Source organism: Strix aluco, chromosome 29 (genome assembly GCF_031877795.1).
Source record: "Strix aluco isolate bStrAlu1 chromosome 29, bStrAlu1.hap1, whole genome shotgun sequence".
Lineage (NCBI taxonomy): Eukaryota > Metazoa > Chordata > Aves > Strigiformes > Strigidae > Strix > Strix aluco.
The window spans coordinates 1,199,123-1,221,511 of NC_133959.1; the positions used below are offsets into that span (position 1 = coordinate 1,199,123).

General features: G+C 67.8%; 2 protein-coding genes across 2 annotated transcripts; one reads left to right on the plus strand and one right to left on the minus strand.

The window, feature by feature from the left end:
- Positions 1–953: 953 nt before the first annotated feature.
- Positions 954–9,121, plus strand: OCLN (occludin). Its single transcript, XM_074808527.1, has 9 exons — positions 954–1,030; positions 2,299–2,344; positions 2,688–3,399; positions 4,534–4,692; positions 6,878–7,041; positions 7,159–7,347; positions 7,439–7,610; positions 8,289–8,330; positions 8,474–9,121. Exons 3-9 carry the CDS (start codon positions 2,710–2,712, stop codon positions 8,573–8,575), a joined length of 1,518 nt encoding a protein of 505 aa, XP_074664628.1. The 5' UTR covers positions 954–1,030; positions 2,299–2,344; positions 2,688–2,709; the 3' UTR covers positions 8,576–9,121.
- A 730-nt stretch (positions 9,122–9,851) lies between these two features.
- On the minus strand, positions 9,852–17,827 carry NR2F6 (nuclear receptor subfamily 2 group F member 6). The gene is made up of 4 exons (XM_074808808.1): positions 17,434–17,827; positions 13,827–13,921; positions 12,022–12,546; positions 9,852–11,518 (listed from the first exon to the last, which is right to left on the minus strand). Exons 1-4 carry the CDS (start codon positions 17,685–17,687, stop codon positions 11,244–11,246), a joined length of 1,149 nt encoding a protein of 382 aa, XP_074664909.1. The 5' UTR covers positions 17,688–17,827; the 3' UTR covers positions 9,852–11,243.
- Positions 17,828–22,389: the final 4,562 nt, after the last annotated feature.

Consider the following 22,389-nt stretch of genomic DNA (forward strand, 5'->3'; position numbering starts at 1 on the left):
TCCGGCCGGCAGGATTGGGCCTTCCTGGAGAAGCAGCAGCGCTGCGAATACCTGAAGAAGAAGCTGACGCACATCAAGGCGCGGATCCAGGACTACGACCGCGACGCCCGCGACAGCACCGGCCCCGCTTCTGAGCCTGCGCATCGGGCCGGCACCCGCGCGGGGGACGAGGACCCGGGGTTTTGTGGGGGGGGACACCCCAGGAGCTGGATGCTGGGGAGGGGGTGGCGATGCTGCGGGGATGCACCGGCTGCCCACCCGGCCGTTGCACCCACCGAGAACAAACCCACCGGCTCCTCGTGCTGCTGTTTTGGGGTTCTCTGGGTGCTCCGTGTCCTGGGGGGGCCCCCCCCCCCCCCCCCGTGGCCCCGTGTCCTGGGTGGGTGCTGCCTGTCCCCATTGTGGGAGCCAGGCCTTGGCTGTGTCCCCCGCTTCGCCCCATGGGAATTGGGGAGCACCCCCTTTCCTCCCCTGGGGGCAGCAGGTGCAGCTGCAGAACTTGTTTAATAAAACACGGTGATGTTTTTTTGGGGGGGTGTCTTTATTTGGGGGGGGCTCAGCTTAAACCCTGGAGGCCCCGCAGCGGTTTGTCCTACGCCAGCACCCCTGGGACCCTCCTGTCCCCAGGAAAACAACAGGCCGGGGGGGGGCGGTGGGTGCCGGGGAGGGGGCAGAACAGACCCCCGACCCCAAAGCCCTGAGGGGCCCCAGCCGGGGGGGGTGCCCGGCCCCCACCCTCACCCCACCCCGCGCCCCCCCGGCTGGTCTCCCCCTTATTTCCCCCCGTGTCATTTAACCAACGTCCCCTCGGAGGCGCCGGGACGGAACCGCCCGGGCTGCGGCGCTGAAAACCGGTGTGGGGGGGAGCGGGGGCGGCCCCCGGGGCTTCCCCCCCCCTCCGCCGGCCCCCCCCCGCCGCCATCCATCCCACCCCTCCCCGGAGGCGGAACCGGGCCGGTCTCCAGCAGCGCCCCGGCCGCCGATCCCGGCTGCCATTTTAAGGTGAACAAAGAGGCGGAGGCGCGGGCAGGTGAGTGGCTCCGCGGCGGACGGGACCCCCCCCGCCACCGCCACCGGGTACCGGCACCGGGGGGCGAACGAGCTCCCGGTACCGGACGGCGCACCGGGGGTCCCCGCTCCCCGCCGCGCACGGGGGGTCCGTCCTTCCCCGCCGCCCCTGCGCGCACCGGACTCCCACCGGCACCGGGGTCCCCACCGGGGTCTCACCGGGCTCCCCACCGGCACCGGGGTTTCCGCTGGCACCGGGAGCCCCAGCGGGTACCGTCACCGGGGTCCCCACCGCGCCCCCCACTAACACCGGGTCCCCACCGGGGTCCCCACCGGTACTGGGCTCCCCACTGCCACCGGGATCCCCACGGGGGTCCCACCGGGGCTCCCCACCGTCACCGTGGTCCCCACTGGCACCGGGGTCCGCACCGGGATCCCCACCGAGGTCTCCACCGGCACCGGGATCCCCACCGGGGTCCCCACCGTCACCGGGGCTCCCGGTGCCGCAGCCCCCGCGGGGGGAAGGCGAGAGGCGGCGCTTTTCCCGGGGGGGGAGCGGGGCCGGGGGTCGCTCTGCCCTCCCGGTGCCCCCGCCGCGGGGGAGGGACCCCCCCGGAGCCCCCGGTCCCGTGTCCTCCCCACCAGCACCGGGTTGTCCCGGGTCGCCGCACCCCGGTTACAGCTCCGGGAGCCCGAGACCCCAGACCCGCTCGCGGCGGGGGGGGGGGGGGGGGTGTCCCCGCCGCTGCCGTGCGCCGGCGGCCGCTCAGGCAGGGGGGGTCCCCGGTGGGGCTGGGGGGGTCAGACCGCAGCCCCCGGGGATTAATCCAGCTGGGATCGGCGGGTTTGGGCATTTACGGGGGGGCGCTGCGACCCCTTGAAGCGCGGGGGGGGCGGGGTTTGGCTTGGGCACCCCTGGGAGGTGCTACCCCAGACCCCCGGGGGGACCTCTGGGACCGCAGCTGCCCCCCAGACCCCCATTGCCCACCCTTGCTGCAGGTCAAGGGGTGCCCCCCGTCCCCCCCACGTCGCCCCTCAGGGGCCTGATCCTGCCCGCTGGGCTCTGGCACTGCCGGGAGCGGGCGGCCGGGTTGAGTTTCCCACGAGGGTTCAGGTTTCCCCCGCGCTGCTCCCAGCTCCGCAATGGGGGTCTCCAGGCCGGGGTGGGGGGGTCTGTGCATTAGGGCATCGATTTAAAAAAAAAAAAACCCAAACTTTTGAAAACAATTTGCCACTTTTTGCTGCCTGTTGCTACCGTGTCCCGCATTATTATTATTTTTTTTAATCCAGGCAGATCTGCTTACGGAGGAACCCTCGGGGTTAGTGCTAGCCTCGGGTAAGAGGTTTTCTGTTTTAATTAGATTTAAACAATCCAGTTCATTCAGGCAGTGTCTGGGGGCCGTGGTCGGGGAGGTGAGGGGTGGGGGGGGGGCGCTGGGTGACGGGGTCTCACGCGTGGGGCAGGGCTGGGCTGCGACTGGGAGATGCTGGGTGAGTCACTTCTCCTCCCCGTGCCTCAGTTTCCCCAGGAGCGACGGTGACTCTGGTGGTGTTGGGGACACGCGGGCGGGCGGCTCTTGGTGCTGACGGGGGGGGGCAAAGTCCCCGCTGGGCACGTGGAGCCGGAGAAACCCGGCAGCACCGGTGCCGGCACCTCCATCCGACCATCTCCCCGCCAGGTTCCCCCCCGCCGCCGCCACCATGTTCAGCAAGAAATCCTACGACGGCCCCCCGACGGGCTACGGCCCCCCTACGGGCTACGGCCCCCCCACGGGGGATTACGGCTACGACTACGGCGCCCGCTCGCCGCCGCCGGGCTCTTACTACATCGAGGACGTGCCGCAGCACTTCTACAAGTGGACGTCGCCGCCCGGCGTGGTGAGGATCCTGGAGGCCATGGTCATCCTGCTCTGCATCGCCATCTTCGCCTGCGTGGCCTCCACCCTGGCCTGGGAGTACGGCTACGGCTTCGGGGGGGCTTACGGCAACGGGCTCGGGGGCTTCTACGGCTCCGGCTACTACGGCAGCGGGTTGAACTACGGTTACGGGGGTTACTACGGCGGGGTCACCAACCCGCGGGCGGCCAACGGCTTCATGATCGCCATGGCCGTGCTCTGCTTCCTGGCCCAGCTGGGGCTCTTCGTTGCCAGCGTCAGCAAATCGAGCAGCTCCCGCTCCCGTCGCTTCTACCTGGTGGTCATCGTGGTCTGCGCCGTGCTGGCCTTCGTCATGCTCATCGCCTCCATCGTCTACATCGTCGGCGTCAACCCCCAGGCCCAGATGACCGGCAGCTACTACTACAACCCCGTGCTGACCATGTGCAACCAGATATACAGCAACACCTACATGAACCAGTACCTCTACCACTACTGCACCGTGGACCCCCAGGAGGTGAGGGGGGCCCCCAGCTCCGGCCAGACCCCCCCCCTCTTCGAGCCAAACCGGCGGCGCAAACCCCTCGCTCCGCTTCAAACGCGATGGGTGCTCAGCGCCGGGTCCCCGGCCAGCTGGGGTTTTCCCTTCTGTTTTTTTTGGTGGTCCTGGTCGCCGTTTTGGGGCTGGGGAGGGGCGAGGAGGGGGGGCTGCTGGTGCTGGGTCCCAGCCTGGCTGTTTTCTGGGGTGAGCTGGGGCTGCAGGAGGAACTGGGGCGAGCCGGCTGCCCGCGCTGGGGTTTCGGGGAGGGGATGGGCTCCTGTCCCGGCGCAGAACCTGGTTTCTGATACTTTGGTCTCCCCGGTTGTAAAAGTATTTGAACAAGGTTGGGGCAGGGGCAGGCTGCGCCTGGCAGGATGGGTGCGGGGTCAGGGTGCCGGCTCTCCCCAAGCACCCACGATGCTGCCGGCCCAGCTCGGGAGCCCGAGGGGTCAGTCTGGGGGCAGCGAGAGGCCTCAAAACAAAGTTCATCAGCCCCAGTTTCGGCTGGGGCCGGCGGGGATCCTGCGTGGCGCATGGGCTGGGACTGGCGCTGCCGGTTCCCAGCCGGCCGGGCTGGCCGTGCCGCATTCCTGCACCCTGAGCGGGGGGGAGCCGCAGCACCCGCGCTGCTCCTGCTCCACGCAAAGGCCAAGCAGGGCCTGATCCGTCCTCACCCAGCCCCGATTTTGGTGCAGCCGCAGCGATCTGGCTCATGGGGAACCGTCCGGGCTGGGACGCGCCGGTGCGGTGCAGGACTGGCCCGTGGCCGAGGCGGTGGTGGGGTCGGGGTGCTGCGGGGAAATACCAGCTCCCTGCTGCTCCCCGAGCCCCAAACTTGACCCCGTGGGGAAATCAAACCCCTCCCCGCTGCTTGAGCCAGGCCCAGAAGCTTTGGAACCGCTGATGGGCTCAATCCCGGCTGGGGGGGGGGCCCTGCGCCTTTCCCCCCGCCGTGGTGAGGGGTCCAACATGGGGAGGATTTGGGGGTGAGGGGAGCAATTCCCGCTCAGCCCACGGAGGTGTGGGATACCAACCCCCCAGGACAGGGTCTTCACAGCCCTGTGGGACCCCCACCCTGAGATACCCCCCCCCCTCCCTCTGCCCCTCCAGGCCGTGGCCATCGTCTGCGGGTTCCTCATCGTCATCCTGCTCTGCCTCATCTGCTTCTTCGCTCACAAGACGCGGAGCAAGATCTGGAAATACGGGAAACCAAACATTTACTGGGACAAGGTGCCGGTGGTCCAGGAGGGTCCCAACGTGGAGGAGTGGGTGAGTCCGAGCGTGGGCTGGGGGGGGCTGGTGGGTACCGAGGGCTGGCAGGGGAGGGGGGGGTCTCCCACCACCTCCCCCCTGAGCATCCTCCCCGCCTGCCCTTTATCAGTGGGGCTGAACGTGGCAGCGCCGGGTCACCAGGATGTGCTGGGGTGGGGGGGATGCCGGGGGGGCTCCTCCCGGTGCCGGGGCTGTGCCAGAACTTTGTGCCAGGAGCTGTTTTCTCCCCGGCTTGTGCCGGGCCGGTGCCTGGCCCCGGTGTGTTTGCACCCGGGGGGTGCAGCGTTATCACCGCCGGTGCGACGCTGTGCCCGGTGCTCGCCGGGTCCCTCCCCATCACCCCGTTTACGCGCTGTGGTGGTTTTTTTTTTCCCCCCCGGTGCCGGGTGCTGGGCTGGGCGAGCTGGTCTCAAACCTCCCTGAAAGACAAACAGGGTGGGATCTGATGGGCCGGGCGCCAGGAGCACAACGCCGAGGCTCTGGGTCCTCGCCCCTTCGCTCGCCCCGCGCTCGGTGACACCGGCCGCGAGTCGCTGCCCGGTGACGCCGCTGGGTTTCGGTCTGGGCAATGATTAACTCGGCTCCGCAGGGCTGGTTTGCAGCCACCAAACAGACGCTGTTTGGGCATCGAAAGCACCTGAGTCCCTTGGGTGGGGGATGCTGGGGTCCCCCCCCAGCGCTGCTGCTCGGCCCCAGGTTGATGCCGGTCCCAGCGTGGCCCCGCTGCGTGCGGGGACGTGCCCCGTCCTGTCCCCAGAGCAGGTCCCTGAGCCGGTGTCTCCGCAGGAGCCGGTGCTGGGGGAGGGTGTGGGAAATCCACAGCATCCCATGGGAAAGGGGCCTTTGGAATCTGCCCCCACCCCTGCGCACGGCTCTCGGGGTGCTGTGGGCGCAGGGGCTGCGTCCCTGACCCTGTCACCGGCCTCGTCCCGTCCTTGTCCCCATCCCTGTGAGACCGGGGCAGTGCAGGGGGGGTGCTCAGGCACTGGGGACATTTATCACGTTTATCCCAAACCTTTGATGCAACCTGAGAGTCGAGGCCCAGCGCGCGCGGCTCCTCCGCGGCCCCTCGCCTCGCTCCGTGTGTGGGTCTAATATTTATTTTTCATTTTGCAGCAGTACCTTTGTTCTGGTTTATTTATTTTTGTTAAAAGTCCCTCCCTTGAAAAGCATTTCCTGGCTCGCTGGGGGCCGGGCTGCCTGCGGGGTGGGGGGGGAAGGACCCCGCACATCCAGGGTCCCCCTCACCTGCTCCTTGGCGGGGTAGGGTCCCCGCTCTGCCCTGGGGTCACCCACTGGTGGCATGTCCCTGCCCGGTGGGGAGGTACCGGGGTGTGAAACCCTCCTGGGACGTCCCGTTCCCGGTTTATGGCCAGGACTGAGATAAAGGGGTGACCTTCGAGCGGGCGTGAGCTGCCGGGCACCTCCGTCCTGACACAGGGACGTGGCTTGTCCCCACGCTAGTGGCCGACTCACCTGGTGGCCCTGCGGGGCCAGGAGTGGCCCTCGTTAACCGTGTCTTCGTTAGTCGGGGCGGGGGGAAGGTGCCAGAGGAAGCGGCTTTGCCGGTCGAGGTCCCCAGGGCTACCGGGACCAGCTTCCGTCACAAACAACCCACAAAGGCCAGGAAGGAAGGGGGAGGGAGGGACAGACAGACGCCCCACGTCCTCCTTGAGGAACCCTGGCCGTGCCGGAGCAGCAGCGAGGGCTCCGAGGGTGGGGGGTGATGCTGGCCGGGGTGCCGGGACAGAGCCTGGGCGGTGTCACCCTCTGGGGGTGCAGAGCGGGGTGCCAGGACCCCCCCGCGCCCTATGTCCATCTGTGCTGGGCTCCCAGCGTCACCCGCTGCGGTGGCTCTGCGCAGGGCGGCGTTGGGGTGTGTGGGCCCTTCTCTGGGGCACATCCTGCAGCCTCCCCCCTCCCCAAAATGCCCACCTGTGGGGGCTCCCCCAACCCTTGACCCCCCGCTCCCTGCTCCCCACAGCCCTACGGGACACCCCGGGGCTCGTCCCGCCAGGACCCCAGGCAGGATTTTCGCGGCTGCTTTGGGGTTTTTCTGGCCCCGTGGGGTGGGGACCAGCGTCCCCCATGTGCCGGGAGCCCCTGTCCGGGTCCCGCTCGCGGGTGCGTGTGTGTGTCCCCCCTGTCCCGTCCTGCAGCTGAGCACTGCTCCCCCCTCCAGGTGAAGAACGTGGCGGACGGGGCCAGCGTGCAGGACGAGACGGCCACGCTCGCCTACTCGGAGAAGCCGACGAGCCCCATCACTGCGCCGCCCTACAGCCCCCCCTCCTACAGCTACCCCCCCCAGAACGGGTACTACCCCTCCGGGACCTACAGCAGCCGGGGGTGAGTGGCCAGGCAGGGGGGTGACAGTGCTCAGGGAGCAGGGGGGGACCCTGGGGGTGTCCGTGTGTGTCCCCCCCCGCCATGCCGAGCTGGCTGATGGCCCCGTGTCCCTCACAGTGACCAGCCGGACCGGGCGGTCAGTCCCAGCCCGGCGGAGGAGAAAGCGCGGGAGCAGCCCCCCAAACCCCCCACCCGCCGCGGCCGCCGCCGCCGCCGCAACCCCGAGCTGGACGAGTCGCAGTACGAGACCGATTACACCACGGCCGTGGAGTCTGGTGACGAGCGGGACCAGGACCACTGGGCCAGGTGAGGGGGGACCCCTGAGAACTGCCCCCCACACACACCCCCCAAACCTGGAGCTGCTCCTCTGGGGCCTGACCCTGCCCCTCTCCCCCAGCCTCTACCCCCCCATCACCTCGGACGGCGCCCGCCAGAAGTACAAGCAGGAGTTCGACACCGACCTGAAGCGCTACAAGCAGCTCTGCGCCGAGATGGACGGCGTCAGCGACCGCCTCAACCAGCTCAGCAAACAGCTCGACAGCATCTCCGAGGACAGTCCCCAGTACCAGGTCAGGGCTTGCCGGGGGCCACGGGGACATCATGGGGGCACTGGGATGCGGTGGGGTGTCAGGGATGGATGGGGTGGGGCCTTGGGATGCTGCAGGGTGTTGGGGATGGGTGGTGGGGGACATCAGGGATGCTGTGAGGTGTTGGGGACATCAGAGGTGGATGCTGGGGGACACTGGGGATGCTGTGAGGTGTTGGGGACATCAGAGGTGGATGCTGGGGGACACTGGGGATGCTGTGAGGTGTTGGGGACATCAGAGGTGGATGCTGGGGGACACTGGGGATGCTGTGAGGTGTTGGGGACATCAGAGGTGGATGCTAGGGGACATCATAGAGACTGCAGGGTGGTGGGGACACCAGGGCGGATGCTGTGGGACATCAGAGATGCTGTGAGGTGTTGGGGACATCAGGGGTTGATACTGGGGGACATCACAGAGGCTTGCAGGGTGTTGGTGGCATCAGGGGGTGGATGCTGGGGGACATCGGGGATGCTGTGAGGTGTCGGGGACGCTGCAGGGCATCAGGGATGCTCTGGGGTACCAGGGACACTACCAGGCATCGGGGATGCTGTGGGATGCAGGTCACTCCTTGTCCCCATGGGGCACCCCCCGCCTCGTGGGCCCTGGCTGTGCTGCCCGGCTGCCTGTGACCCCCCCACACCCCCCCCGTTCCCTTCGCAGGGTGTGGCAGAGGAGTACAACCGGCTGAAGGACCTGAAGCGGGTGAGTGCGGAGCGTGGCCAGGCTCAGCTTCCACCTGAAGTGGGGTTGGGGCGATACAGCTGTGAGGGGGGGGTGTGAAAACAGGCCCCCAGCCCCCTCCCCACGGCCCGCGCAGCTGAGGCCGGTCCTGCGCTGCCTTTCAGAGCCCCGACTACCAGACGAAGAAGCTGGAGACCAAAACCCTGCGCAACAAACTCTTCCACATCAAGAGGATGGTGAACGACTACGACAAGGTGAGGGGGTAGCCTGTGCGCCCCCCCCGCCCCCAGCCACAGCAGGACGGGCCCAAGGGGCTCCCCGCTCCCTGCCCACCCCCTCCAAAGACTTTGGTGCGTTTTGTACCTTTCTTTGTATAAAAAAACCCCCAAATCCAAGATTCAAAGCCACCCCACCATGTCGGTGCCAAGGGCACGGGGGCGGAGGCGGCTGCTGGAGCGAGACCCACCCCCCCGCCCTCTCCGTCCATGCCCCCCACCCTGTGCCTTATTCTGCCTGTTGGGGGCTGTGGGTCCCCTCCCGCTGCTGTAAATATTTTGGGGAGGGTCTGCCGCCCCCCCCTGCTGCCCCCCACCAGCACCGGGACTGGGCCATCAGCCTGGTGTGGGCAGGGATGGGGCAGAGCATCCCTCGGCTGGGCAGCTGGGGGGGGGGCAAAGCCCCACATCCCCTGAGCCCCCAGGGCTGCCCTTTGGGGAGCAGCCCTGGGCAGGGGTGGTATTTTATAAGGAACTGGCTGAAACTGTGTATTTTTTTTTTTTTTTAATAAATAAATTGTATCTATTGATTTTAAACCCCCGCCGGTGCGAAAGGGGCCACAGCAGGGCCACGTGTGGGAGCAGGTACCTGGGGCAGGCAGGGGGGGCCGGGGCTGGACTGGGGGGGGGTGTCCCCACCCACAATCACCCATGTCAGCCGATGTCCTGGGGGTGCTGCAGGGCTCCTGCACCCCAACCCCTGTGTGTGCTGTGGGGAGCGGCTGCGGGCCCAGGGCAGCCCCCCCCAAAGGCTGCAGCAGCCCCAGGGCTGCCCAGGACCCCCCATATCCCCCCGCCCCCCCCCCCCAAGGCTGTTGCAGCCACCGATGCTGCTCAGACACATCATCCCACCCTCCCAGGGCAAAGAGCACCCAACTCTCAGCCTCTTCAAGATGGGAGAAACCCCAAAATGCCACCTTGAGGGGGACCCCCAAACCCATCACCTCAGAGGGGACACCCCCGCCCCCCCCAAATCCCCCACCTTGCCCCCCCAAAGAGCAGGTACAAACCTCTGTGCTGGCTCCTGCTCCCCTTGGTGCTGCTGATCCAGTTCTTCCCCAGCAGGCTGCAGGCAACGGGATTTATTCCCGAGACCCCCCCCCCACCCCACCCCAAAATCCCCAGGATTTCCAAAAACCATCCAATTTCATGTGCCTTAAAGGTCTTAAATTTCTGGGACTGCTTCATCTCCCCCCACCGCCCCAGGGTGGGCTTCGGCGTCGCTGCAGGATGAGCCCCTTTCCCCGCTCACAGCAGATCCCCGGCGTTGTAAGAAACATCTTTTATTGACTTCAGTTAATTTGTTTAGTATCATTGAACAAGGATTATATTTTCAGTGAATCAATCTAAATGACAAATCCTCGGCTAATCCTGCCTCCGTCTGTTTGCATGGTGGATACCCCTGAGAAGCAGAGCCCGGGGGGAGGCCACAGGGCGTCCCCCCGTCCCTCCGAGGTGGCTCTGCCCCCCCCCCATCCCCACCATGTGCCCTTTCCTCCGGCACAGCTCAGCCCTGGGGACAAAGACCCCCCCCCCGCAGCAGCATCACCCCTTTCCAGCCTGATTTTGGTCCCCCACAACATCTCCTCTCTGCCCCGAACCTGGCTTTAAAAAAAAAAAAAAAAAAAAAAAAAAAAAAAAGAGGCACAGGAACATAGCGAGCGTGGGGAGGGGGGTGCTGGCGCCCATCGCCCCCAGTGTGGGGACAGTGGTGGGTGCTGGATCCGGCCTGGGGTGGGGGGAAAAAGCACCGAGCGAGGTGGGGGGGAGCAGGGCAGGGCAAACGCAAAAGGACCCCCTGGTTTGCACCCCGCGTGGTGCACGGCCCCGGTCAGCCACCCGTGTACCCCCGTCCCCTCCCCTGCACCCCCATCCCCTCCCGTGAACCCCTCCCCGTGCCCCGACAGTGGAGATGCTTCAGTGGAAAGTGCAGGGGGGGGGCTGGGATGAGGCTCAGACAACCCGGGTCCCCAAAAAGGAGCCGCTCCAAGCTCAGTGCTTCAGTCCTCAAGGCTGGATACGGCCCGGGCGGGCAGGGGCAGCCCCTGGGCAGGGCACAAAGGGGCTTTGATTGCCCCTTTTTCCACCATTTTCAGGACTGGGGGTAGCAGAGGCAAGGGGTCCCGCAGCAGGACCCCCCAAAAGATGGCTCTGCTCATCCAGGGGCCCCCCCCCCACGCCAGCCCGGCTGGTCCCACCTCCCATCCCTCCTGTCCGAGCCTCCTGCCACCTGAAATTCGGAGGGGCAGCCAGAGGACGGTGACCCCCTCCCTGGGCTCCAGCCTGGCTCTGACACAGGGACAGAGCAAGGGACCAGCCCCGGGGATGCTCCAACGTCCCCGGGAGAGACTGGGGGGGGGTTCTGGGGAGCTCCGCTTCAGGGGGGTACAGAAGAGTTCGGTGTCCGACAGCGGCGGCACGGCCAGTACCTTCGGGGTTGGGAGGCCAACGCTGCAACCCCTCTGCTCTTGGGGGGCGGGGGGAGCAGCCCCCCGCCGCTGCAGCGGACAGACGAGCGACGAGACGGCTGCGGGGCGGGGGGGCCGGCGCAGTTCGGGGCTCCCCCGGGGACGGCACCATCTCGGGGCGCTGGAGGGAATCCGGGTCCGGCTGCTGGGGGTTCCCCGGGGTTGTCCCTGGGGTGTCGAGGCTCTGTCCCCTACTGCCCCGTCCCGTAGGGCCAGTTGAAGGTGCTCCCGGACAGCAGCATGTCCCTGATTAGTGTTTCGATGGGCGTTTTCCCCACCAGCCTCATGAAGAAGAGTTGGGAGATGAGGGCGGCCGGCACGGCCCGGAGCGCCGGCAGCCGCAGCAGGAGCCGGCCGAAGCGCTGGGGCTGCGAGGGGTACTGCGACCGCACGTACTCCGTGAGGGCCACCTGCGCCTTCTCCTGCAAGCTCTCCACGTGCGCCGGGTCCGAGAGGCCGCAGGCGTCTGCGAGAGGGATGGGATGGAGAGGGGTCAGGCTTTGGAGCTCCCCCCGATATCCCCAGTGAGCCCCCCCCCGACCTCTCTCCGCAGCCGGCTGCCGTGGCTGCGCTCCTGCCACGTCAGGGGATGCAGCCGGCCGCAGCGTGGTGCAAGAAGGTCGCTCGTCCCTGCCAGGAAGGACCAGGCACCTCCGTGGCACGAGCTGAACGAGGGACGGGGCTCCCCAAGACACCCCCCCGCAGTGCACGGGGGGTTATTTGTGTTCCTGCAGGTCTCATTCCCATCGCCCCGGGGAAGCTCATCCCTGCACCCAGACGGACAAGCCGGGATGCTGCGAACCACGGTGAGAAGTTCCAAGGCACAAGGACTCTCTGCCATCTCCCCCAAGAGCCCCGCGGTGCTCTCTGGCTCCCAAACCCCTGGGGGAATGAGGGGGGGGGGTGGCTGGATGCTCCCCGAGACGGGGAGCTCCATGGGACGGAGATGGGGGACAGAGCCCGACCTACCCGGCGTGAAGAGCGCGATGGCTTTGAGGCAGCTGTACTCAGCCGAGTCCACCTGGAGCCGGTTGAGCTTCTCCACCTGATCCTGAAAGATGCGGATCTGGTCCATGAAGGAGACGACGCGGTCGGCTGACATGGGGGAGGCGTGGAAGCCCGCGGCGGCCAGCAGCGGGGCCATGTGCAGCGGCAGCGCCGACTGCGCCGCGTTGAGGACGAAGAGCTCGCTCCAGCTGAGCCGTAGCAGGGCCACTTGGTCGGAGACGGGCAACTCGGGGAAGAAAGGGATATTGCGGGCCCATTCCACCGTGCTGAAGAGGAGGCGGGCGGCCAGCTCGCAGATGTTGTCGATGCCCATGACGCTGCCCTGCTGCGCGTACTGCGAGCCGTAGCGGGCGGCCGGGTAGGGCTCAGCCCGCAGCAGTTGCGAGATGAGCTCCGACACCGGCTGCCCGTTGAAGTATTCGCCGCTGGGCATCGTGTTGGGGCTGGTGCTGGAGTGGGTGGGGGGGATCCGGCCCCGCTGCACGGCTGGAGGCGAGAGGAGAGGTGTCTGCTTTGCTCCTGCATCCTGCTACATCCCCCTGCCCGCTCCCGGGGGGGCACACGGGGCTCCGCAGCCCCATGCGAGGTGAGGGAGGACGGGGATGCTCCCACCACCCACCCAGCATCCCGGCACGGCCGGATCCTGCCACCCTAAGGGAACAACGGGCGGCTTTTGGGGAGAGGGAGGTGGCGTGTGCCCCCTCCGCTGCGCTGCGAGAGCTACGCTCGAGCTATTTAACACCCCGGTGATTCACCAGCAGCTCCCAGTGCCGTGGCTTGGCCAGCAGCCGGGGCTGGGGCAGCATCCGTGCCACCCCCTGCTCTGCCAGGACCCGGCGCAGGAGCAGCCCCGGTTGTGCCCCGCCGGCACCACGGCCCCCCCACCCCACCCCACGCCGGCTGCAGCAGAGCGGGGCGATCGCTACCCAAGGTCATCGCATGGCAGCAATCATTTATTTGCAAATAAAACGTCCATCTTGGAAGCATCGTTAACCCGGGGGCACTCCCCCTCCTAATTGCATTCAGGGAGAGCCATTTTTCAGCTCCCCCCCCCCTCCCATTAGTGCCCACTATTTGCTCAGTCCCTAGTAATTAATTTATGGGCTGTTCATGAGCCACTTAAATGAGAGCTCTAAATCATGCTAAGTGGCAATAATGCCATCTCAACTCCTCTGGAAAGCAGGGAATTACTGTCCTGCTTCCAGTAGCCTCCCCCCACCTTGCTCCTCACGTTAATGCCACCTGCCACCGAGCCACCCCGGCAGAGCCCGCGCCGAGCCCCGGCACCTCCAGCCCCGCACGTGCCTTTGGCGCAGCCCCGTCCCGCCGCGGGGATTGGAGATTTTTGGGCTAAACCCTTCGTGCTGTTTTTCAGCAGCCTGGGAAGTATTTTTGGGGTTCGCACCCTTGGGTGATGGGGAGCAAGGAGAAACGCCGGGAGCCCGTCCCAGCCGACCTCCACCGCACGTGGGGCAGCGGGGCCGGCTCCAGGTGTGTCACCTTATCAGCTCAAGGCTTTTCCAAACAAACACCACCTGCGCTGCTGGCACCGAGGGCGATTCAAGGAGAAAAAAAAAAAAAAGGGGCAAAAGGGGGGGTTTTGATGCAAACAGGTTTCCTGGAGAGGTGGGAGCGAGCCCGGCTGTGGGGGGAGCAGAGCGGGCACCGGGAGCCTTTGGCCGGCGCTGCAGCAGCCCCACACCGCGGCGACGGGGCTCACCGGGAGCCCTCGGGAACCGTCCCCGTGCCCGCGGCGCTGCCGTTACCTTCCTTCCTCATCCCCACGCGGAAACACTTCTTCAGGCGGCAGTACTGGCATTGGTTGCGGTGGTGCTGGTCGATCTGGCAGTCGCGGTTGGACCTGCAGGCAGGATCGGGCCGATGAGGTGTCGGGGAGGAGCGATGTGATGCTGCTGGGGGGGTCCCTGTACCCCACCCCAGCTGCTCCATCACCCACCTCCCCACCACCCTCGGGCAAAGGCCTCGGAGCGCGGCCGCGGCCGGGCAGATCCCAGCGCTCCCAGGCCACACGCGGCCGCTATGGAAACAGCCATTTCCTGCGTTGGCGTTGCCAGCGATGGCCCTGGTTGCCAGCGATGCCCAGGGCTGTACCCAAGCAGAGAGACCCCCCCCCTCGGGGCACAGGACCCCCATCCTGGGGGACACGGTGCTGGCGAGCGATGATGCCCCATGTCCCGGCATGTGGGGCGAGGCGGGGGGGGGGGGGGGGAGCGAGAGAGCAGCCCCCCCCTCCAGCCTCCCTGCCAGATGTGTGAGGAATTTTGAGGAATTTCAACTATTTCCTCGCGGTGCTGAGCCCGTGACCCCTCGGGCACCGAGCGCTTGCCACGGCGGTGGCCGCATCCTCTGCGCTCGGACCCTGCGAGCGCAGCAAAGCGAAACCCGGCAGCTCCGGAGTGGTGCCCGGGGGGTCTGCACCGGACTGGGGGACACTTTCCCCCCCCTGAACAACCCCAGAGCCTGCAAGGGGGTCATGCCCAGCCCCCTGGCACACGGGTCCTACCCTGGGCAAGGAGCCACGGGCACTAGGTAGCCCTGCACCATACGGCGGGCCACTGGCCACCACCAAAGCCAGCTCCACCGCGGGGAGCGGGACGCCGGGACAAGCCGTGGAAGACGTTCCCGAACGGCACCGTCAGAATCCAAACCCCCCACAATTCCCAGAGGCCACGTCGCGCTCACGGACCCCGCAGGGCCGAGGGACGGAGCGGGGCGCGGGTGACACCGGGCGCTCGCAGCCCACCCAAAGGCCGGCGCAGCAAACGGGGCGGAAAGGGGGTTATCAGCAAACCAGCGAGAAATTAAAGCATTTCAAGCAGCAGGCAGGGCCGGGTCGCGCCGGCGTCCGGCAGCAGCTCGGCTCTGCCTGGGAATCCTGACACGAATCTCCTCATCCCTACACGACTCCAGAGGCGAGACAGGCAGGGATTCCCACCGCGCTCAAACCGGCATTAATTCACCCCGAACATCACCACTGCGCTTAGCACATTTTAAAACGTGTTGCTGATAAAAAGTTATTCCAGCGGAGAAGTGATAGCTAATCAAAACGTCAGATTACATCTTCATCAGCCGCCTGCGCCGCGGCGGGGGTAAAGCTCCCGGCCCCGCGGCCGAACCTCCCGGCCGGGGCCTGGCTGACCCTCACCGTGGCCTCGGGGCACCGTCCCCAGCACCAGGAAAACCCCAAAATCATCTCAGCTCCCGCCAGCGGCTCTCGTCGCTGTTTCCCAACTGATAGGCTGCAGCGACCTGGGAAACTGTGAGAATACAAAAGGCGTATACTGTGCTAATTATGTAATTAGAACATGTAATTATTTAGTGCAAGAACTAAACTGAATCCAACTCACTTTTAATATTCAAATTAGAGCAATCTTGGCTTGATGCTGCTTTTGACTCCTTGAACAAAGCAGATGCCAGGGCTGCTGGGGGAGCATTGTTCCGGCCCCTCTGACACTTTATTCCCTACTTGGAAAAGCAACTTCCCAGCACAAAGAGGGGGGGAAAAAAAAACCCCAAAACACCTGAAGTAGGTGCCCAGACACCAGTGACAGGCACAGGATAAAATCCTGGATGCTCACAGCCCGGGAGAGGCCCCTCCATCACCCCCGCACGGAAGCGGCATCTGGGACGCAGAGTCCGTCCCTCTCCCGGGGAGCCCTGATTTGGCCTTTCCTTTGTTCCAGGAAACTGGAATTTCTCAAAAGCCATCTGTATTCCCCATCTTCGAATCATTAAATCCCGAGCAGGCGCCCGGCTGACTCTGCTGCTGGGCTCCCGCTGATCCGATGGGGAAACTGAGGCAGGGCCCAGGGGTGACGCAGCCGCTGCCCCCCGCGCCCGGGAGGACGCTGCGGGGCCAGGACCGAGGGGGGCTGAACCCGGCCCCACGCCGGCAGCTCCACGGCCCCACTCCACGGCCACCAGCGGCTCGGCTGACGTCAGCCGGGACCCGGCAACGCCGGTGCCGGGAGCTGCCGGGAGAGGAGATGCTGCGCACGGGGGAGGACGAATCTAGGCCGCCCAAACCAGAGCAAGGAGGCGGCTCGGAGACGGTTCCCACCGCAGCAGCGGCGCTTGCCCCTTCCCTTCCCACCGCGTCTCAGCGCCGCCACGAGATGAAGCTCAAAAAGCGGGGTGCCGAGGCGGGGTGCCCCGTTCCCAGCCCGGCGGCGGGGTGCTCACGGCCAGGACGCGGGCACCATCCTCCCAGCACCCTCAAACGCCGCTGGAAGCGCTTGCACGTGGATCCAGACGTGCGAGCGAGCCCCTAGAGCCACATTTCCCCCACTGGGAAGAGCCCAGGGCTCGGGGGGGGGGGGGGGGTGGTGGTGGTGGTGGGGAGGTTTGTTGTGCGCATCAGCCAGCCCGATGCTCCTTTTGAGCCCGACAGAAACTCCGGAGTTATTTGCAGCTCCAAACTTCGCGGGGGTCGTATCGCGGTGCTGCCAGTGGGCCCCGATCTGCCGGCCCCGGCGCGGGGGCCGCGGCCTCTTCCCGCCATCTCGCCGGCTCGGCGCCCGCAGCACGCCGGGCTTGTTGACACCTCCGGTTAAAATTATACCCGCTGCCGCGCTGGTGCCTTCTCCGGGGAGAGCGGCCGTGACCGAAGTGACTCACAGCCGCGGCGGGTTTTCAGGCATTAGCCTGGAACAGCAATTAATGCCGGAGCGGAGCCGGGCGATGACGAGGAGCCGGACACCGGCTGTGGCCCGTGGCCCAGGGGTCGGGGCATCCGTCCCTCCGAGGGCGGGGGATGCACCGGGCAGAGGGGCTGCTTGTGCGGGGTGCGGGGCACGGGGGGGACCCCTGTGCTGCACTGGGGGCCGCTGCGCTGGCACTGGGACCAGTGTGCTGCACCAGGGGCCACTCTGCTGGCACTGGGGGCCACTGTACCGCATCAGGGGCCACTGTGCCGGCACTGGGGGCCACTGTGCTGTATCAGGGGCCACTCTGCTGGCACTGGGGGCCACTGTGCTGCATCAGGGGCCACTGTGCCGGCACTGGGGGCCACTGTGCCATACCGGTGGCCACTCTGCTAACACTGGGGACCACTGTGCCAGCACTGGCATCCCTGTGCCACACCAGAGGCCAGCGTGCCGCACCGGGGGGCCACTCTACGGCCCCGTCAGGGCCCCCACCAGCGCTGCAGCGGGGCCAGCGTGCAGCCACGGCAGGGCCAGCGCCAAGCTACACGGGGGCCACTGCAGAGCCACGCCGGGAAGCCACAACCGGCGGCCACCAGCACCGGCTGGGGGGTCACCCTTAGAGCTACAACCGGGCCAGGACTCTGCCCCCAACCCCCCCCCGCCATCCCTCCATCCCCCCCTCCTCGCCGGTCCCGCAGCCCCTTACCTGCAGGTGTAGCTGAGGTTCCTGCGGATGCTGCGCTTGAAGAAGCTCTTGCAGCCCTCGCAGGTGAAGACCCCGTAGTGTTTCCCGCTGGATTTGTCCCCGCACACCACGCAGTCCACGGCCGCCCCGGCCCGCTCCTCCTCGCCGTGCTCCGCGTCGCTGCCGCCGCCCGCCGGGGACGCCCCCGCCTCCTCCCCGCCGCCGCCGCCGCCGCCGCCGTTGGGCTCGCCCCAGCCACCGGCCACCATGGCCATGGCTCCGCGGCCCCGGGGCTCAGCACCGGCCCCGCCGCCGCATGGAGCGGAGCGCAGCGCCCGGCGCCTCCCGGAACGAGTTGAGCAAGTTTTTTTGTTTTTTTGTTGTTTTTTTTTTTTTTGGGGGGGGGGGGGGGGGGGGCGGCCGGTTTGGGATTTTTAAGGTTTGTTTTGGTTTTTTTTTTTTTGGTTTACTCCCCCCCCCCCCCCCCAAAAAAAAAATCTCAGGGCTCGCTCCCTCCCCCCCCCCCCCCCCGTTAACGGGGGGGCCTCACGGAAACTTTACGGCGGCGGGAGCGGGGCGCGGCGCGGCGCATCCCCCCGCGGGGCACGGCGGCTGCCCCGGGGCTCGGCCGCATGCGGGGGCCGCCGCTGCCCGCCCCCGGTGGCTCCTCCGCTCCGCGGCACCGGCAGGGAAGGAGGAGGAGGAGGAGGAGGAGGAGGAGGAGAAGAAGGAGGAGGCGGCGCTGCCCCGGCCCGCCCTCGCCCCCCCGGGCCCCGCCGCCGCCGCCGCCGCTGCAGGCAGCCCGGTCCGGGTCCGGCGGGACCCGCTCCGCCGAACCCCGGGGCTCTCCCCGCCTCCCGCGAAAGAGCAAAGTTCAGCCGCTGCCGCGGTGGCCGCCCTGGATGCTCCTCCCCGTCCTCCTCCCCTTCCGCTCGCCGCCCGCCGGGTCCTGCCCCGGCCCCGGCCCCGCCGAGCCCGGGCGGGGGGGGGGGGAACCGGGCAGGGAGCTCCGCCGCAGCGGGGCTGGGCACGGCGGGGGTGGGCGGCTCCGTGGGCCGGTGGTACCGGTTGTGGCGGGCAGGGTACGAGCAGGGCGATGCCGTGGCCTGGCAGCCGCGCTAGAGCAGGCGGTTTGGCTAGTGGAGGCTGCTGGAGGTGGCCCCGGCCGATGGCCTTTGGGGACCCTTCGCTGGCCTCGGGAGCGGGTGGCACCTCGTGCTGCCCGGGGTGGCACCGAGAGCCCAGCGGGCAAGGCCACGGCGTGCCACCGGCAGCGGTCACGGCTGCGGTCCTTGTCCCCCCCCAGCAAGTGACCTCTAAGCTGCCGAGAGCGGCAACAGGGCCCCCGGGGCAGAGTGGCCACTGAACGCTGCCCATGGGCACGCTGGAGCCACCTGAGCTGCCCCCGTGGTGGTACGGGGGGGTGACACCGGCCGAGCTGCCGCGCCGTGGTACGCGGTGACGCGGTTCAGGGCCGCGGGCTGCGGCGGGAGGACGGGTGGCAATTCCCCACGCCTGGCCCGTGGCCAAGCCGCCGGCATCGGCCGATCCCCTCCGCTAGCCCCAGCGGGATCTTTAATTAACCGCCCACGGCACGAGGCCGCCGCTCCCCGTCTCGTGTGGGGCACAAGGGCCGGGGCTGTGCCAGGGGGGGGGCTCTGGCCGCAGCTCGGGACGCGTCGCCCTGCTCGGCCCCTGGGACGGGGGCGAAGGGCTGGATGCGGCCGGGCCCTGTAAAATCCGTGTGTAATGTGGTTCGTCAAGTCGGACCCGTACGAGCTCGTCGCCCGGCCCCGCAGGAGGGGTGGGCTGGGGGTGCCGGCTGGGGGTGCGCAGCACCCGCCTGCTGCCGCCCGGTTAATTATTAACAAAGAAAATAAACTGTGCGGAAAGGTGCTTGACCCAGGAGCGCCCCGCGCTATCGCCCTGCCTTCGCCTTTCACCCGCGGGCCAAACTCTCCTCCCGGCCATGCCGCGGCGGCCCCGGTGTCTCCCGGCAGCGCGGCTTTCACCTTGACTTCAGGGGCAAAGTCCGGCGGGCAGGGTGTGGAGCTGGGGTGCAGGAGGGCTGGGTGCCCCCCGCGCACCCCGGTGTGCCCTCGCGGGGGGACCCCACGCCGCAGGGACGGGCTCGGGCCGAGCGCTGCCGGCACCTTTGTGGCGCCCTGTGCCGCCGGCCTTGGCATTCCCAACCCACGTGCCGGGGCCGGCGTCTCCGTCAGGGTTAAGGGAAAGGCGAAGCGGGAGGGATATAAAAATCCCCGGCAAAGCACCGAGCCCGGAGCCGGGGTGCAGCAGAGGCGGATGGATTACGGCTCCGGCCATAAATAAAACCTCCATTTCCTCCTGTCTGGAGGGATCTCTGCTCACCAGGTACCTGCTAACGCTGCCGCGCCGAGGTCCCCGGCAAGGGCCGCGCGCGGAGCCGATGCCGCGGGGCTGCCGCGGTTGGGGAGCAACACCCGGCAGAGCCGGCTGGGAAGGGGCCAGGCTCGGGGGGGGTCCTGGTTTGGGCGGGGGGGGGTCACCCCCACCTGCAGCCGGCCCCATTTCTCCTTTCTCTTCTGTCAGGCCGTGATTTATGGCCCTTTCCCTGCCGCTCCCTCGCCTCCTCGCCCCCTGCAAAAAATAATAATCCAGGAACAAAGGAGGAAATTGGATCTTCTCCCCCGCGCGGCTCGCAGCCCCGCGGTGGGAGCCGGGTTTGTTTTGACGTCGGTGTCCAGTTGGCGAAGGCGTTTGATCTCCGGAGGAATTCCTCCTTCCTCGCGCTGCTCCGCTGACTCCGCTGCACAAAAGGGCCCCCGGGAGTTGCCGGCGCGTTTCGTGCCGCCCCGACGCCCCCGGGAAGGGTCCGGCACGGCAGAGGCGCCCGCTGGGGCTGGGGGAGGTTTCTGGGCTCGTTGTCGGATCCGGATCCAGTGCGGGGTGACAGCGGCGTCCCCCCGCTCTGCCACAGCCGGGAGGAGGGTTGAGCAACCCTTGCCAAAACGGGCAGGGGCAGGGCCAGGCTCGGGGCTGTGCCGCTGGAGAACTGGGTGCCGGCACCGGTGGCGAGCTGGGTGCCATCACTGGTGGAGAACTGGGTGCCAGCAGCACCGGAGAGCTGGGTGCCATCACTGATGGCGATCTGGGTGCCATCACCGGTGGTGAGCTGGGTGCCAGCACTGCCAAAGGGCTGGGTGCCATCACTGCCGGCGAGCTGGGTGCCAGCAGCACTGGAGAGCGGGGTGCTGGTGCCACCAGCGCTGACCCGGTTACCGGCATCCCGGTTAGCACCACCCAGTGCCCTCTCCCAAACCCCCGTGGGAACTTCCCGGGGGCTTAGATAGACACCACCCCGTCTGTCTGTCTGTCTGTCCCTCCCAGGCCTCAGTGCACCCCCACGGGGACCCGCACCCCGATGTGATTTAGGTGGGTCCCCGTCAGGCAGGATCCGGCCCCGCTCTGCCCTGGAGCCACCCCCAGTCCCGGTTTGCCGGGGGGCCGAGGGTGCTGCGCTGCTGGGGCCGGATCGTGCTGGGGGGTGGCGAGGGCTGGTGTGAGCTGCTCCGGAGCTGGGGGGGAGCAGGGGGGGGCGGGGAAAAGGACCCTCATGGCCAGGGGGGTCCTGACTCTCCCACAGCGGCCGCGGGAGCGCATGACCTTGCCGGGCTGAACCGTGGCCGCGCCACCGCAGGCGAAGGACAAAGGGAGGCCGGGGCCGGCTGTGCTGTGGCTCCTCAGCTCCCCGGGCAGGGCTGCCCCACACCTCTGCGCCCCACAGCTGCCCCACGGCATGTCCCTGTACCCCACGGCATGTCCCTGTGCCCCACGGCTGCCCTATGGCATGTCCCCGCGCCCCACGGCTGCCCCACAGCTGCCCCACAGCACACACGCCGCAGACAGCGCCCGTCACGTGCTGGTGCAGCCAACGCGCCTCCGCCGAGCGCACACGCGTGTGCACGGGACACGCAGCCCCACGCACGGGGGGGCACACGCGCGTGCAAACAGTGGTGGGGGGTCACCGGGCTCTCTCTCCGCCATGTGCTCCCCACGACCCCCCCCCGGGAGAGGCGGTTCCCCCCGCAAAGCACCACGGTTTTGCCCCCAGCCCTGCAGAGGGGCTGAGGGAGACCTGACACCCATCGCCCCCAGCCCCCCCCTTGCCCCCGGGCCCCCCCTCCCCGCCGGAGGGGGCCACTCCCTGTCCTGCATTCCCGGGATATCAGATCCCGCGCCCCTGGCCCCCACCCAGGCAGGGCCAGACGCTCCCTCCCCGGGGGGGCATGAATCACTCGCCCTCCTGTCTGCCCCCCACCCACGCCTGTCCCTGCTGCTCCCATCATCTCCCCGCCTTCACCTCTGTGTGCCCCCCCCCCCCCCCCCCGATGGTGTTTCGCAGCCCCTCAGGACCCATTCTCCCAGGAAATGGGGTGCGGTCCCACCCAAAGGTGCTGGGGGGGGGTGGTGGGGGGGTGCTGCTGCCTGTCGCACGCTGGTCCACAGAGGGGAAACTGAGGCAGGGAATGGGCCGGAACGGCGGCATCTTGCAACATGGAGCCCTCCCTGGGGAGCTGCAGGTTTCTGGGTGCGCAGGGAGGGGGCTGTGGGTGAGCGGTGGGCAAAGAGGGGGGGTCCTGCCACCCTCATCCACCGTGCTGTGACGTGCCGCACCGGCAGCATCGTACCAGGAGCCCCCAGCTCCCCCCACCCTGAGCCCACAGGACCAGGGACACCCCGCCTTGGGCACCCCGTCCCCGCCGGTGGCCCTGGGGTCAGCGGGATGTGACAGGGAGGGGGACACCCCTCCAGCTGGGGTGGGGGCCGCGGCGGGTCCCGCCTGTCCTCCCCCTCCTCCTGGCACCCGGGCGGTTGCGGCCGCCGTGGCCCTTTCATGCGGCTCTCGGTGGAGCCTGACCCCGCACAAAGCCCCCAGGAGCCCATTTGAATCTGAAAAGGGGTCTGAGGGCAGAGCCCTGACCTTCAACCTGCGGG

What these genes read in the sequence shown, in the direction of transcription:
- OCLN (XM_074808527.1), top strand. Translation starts at nt 2,710, where the DNA reads ATGTTCAGCAAGAAATCCTACGACGGCCCCCCGACGGGCTACGGCCCC. An exon ending in GGGACCTACAGCAGCCGGGG is followed by an intron (nt 7,042 to 7,158) that starts GTGAGTGGCCAG and finishes TGTCCCTCACAG; the next exon opens with TGACCAGCCGGACCGGGCGG. An exon ending in GGCTGAAGGACCTGAAGCGG is followed by an intron (nt 8,331 to 8,473) that starts GTGAGTGCGGAG and finishes GCTGCCTTTCAG; the next exon opens with AGCCCCGACTACCAGACGAA.
- NR2F6 (XM_074808808.1), bottom strand. Translation starts at nt 17,687, where the DNA reads ATGGCCATGGTGGCCGGTGGCTGGGGCGAGCCCAACGGCGGCGGCGGC. An exon ending in AACCTCAGCTACACCTGCAG is followed by an intron (nt 13,922 to 17,433) that starts GTAAGGGGCTGC and finishes TCCTGCCTGCAG; the next exon opens with GTCCAACCGCGACTGCCAGA. An exon ending in CATCGCGCTCTTCACGCCGG is followed by an intron (nt 11,519 to 12,021) that starts GTAGGTCGGGCT and finishes TCCCTCTCGCAG; the next exon opens with ACGCCTGCGGCCTCTCGGAC.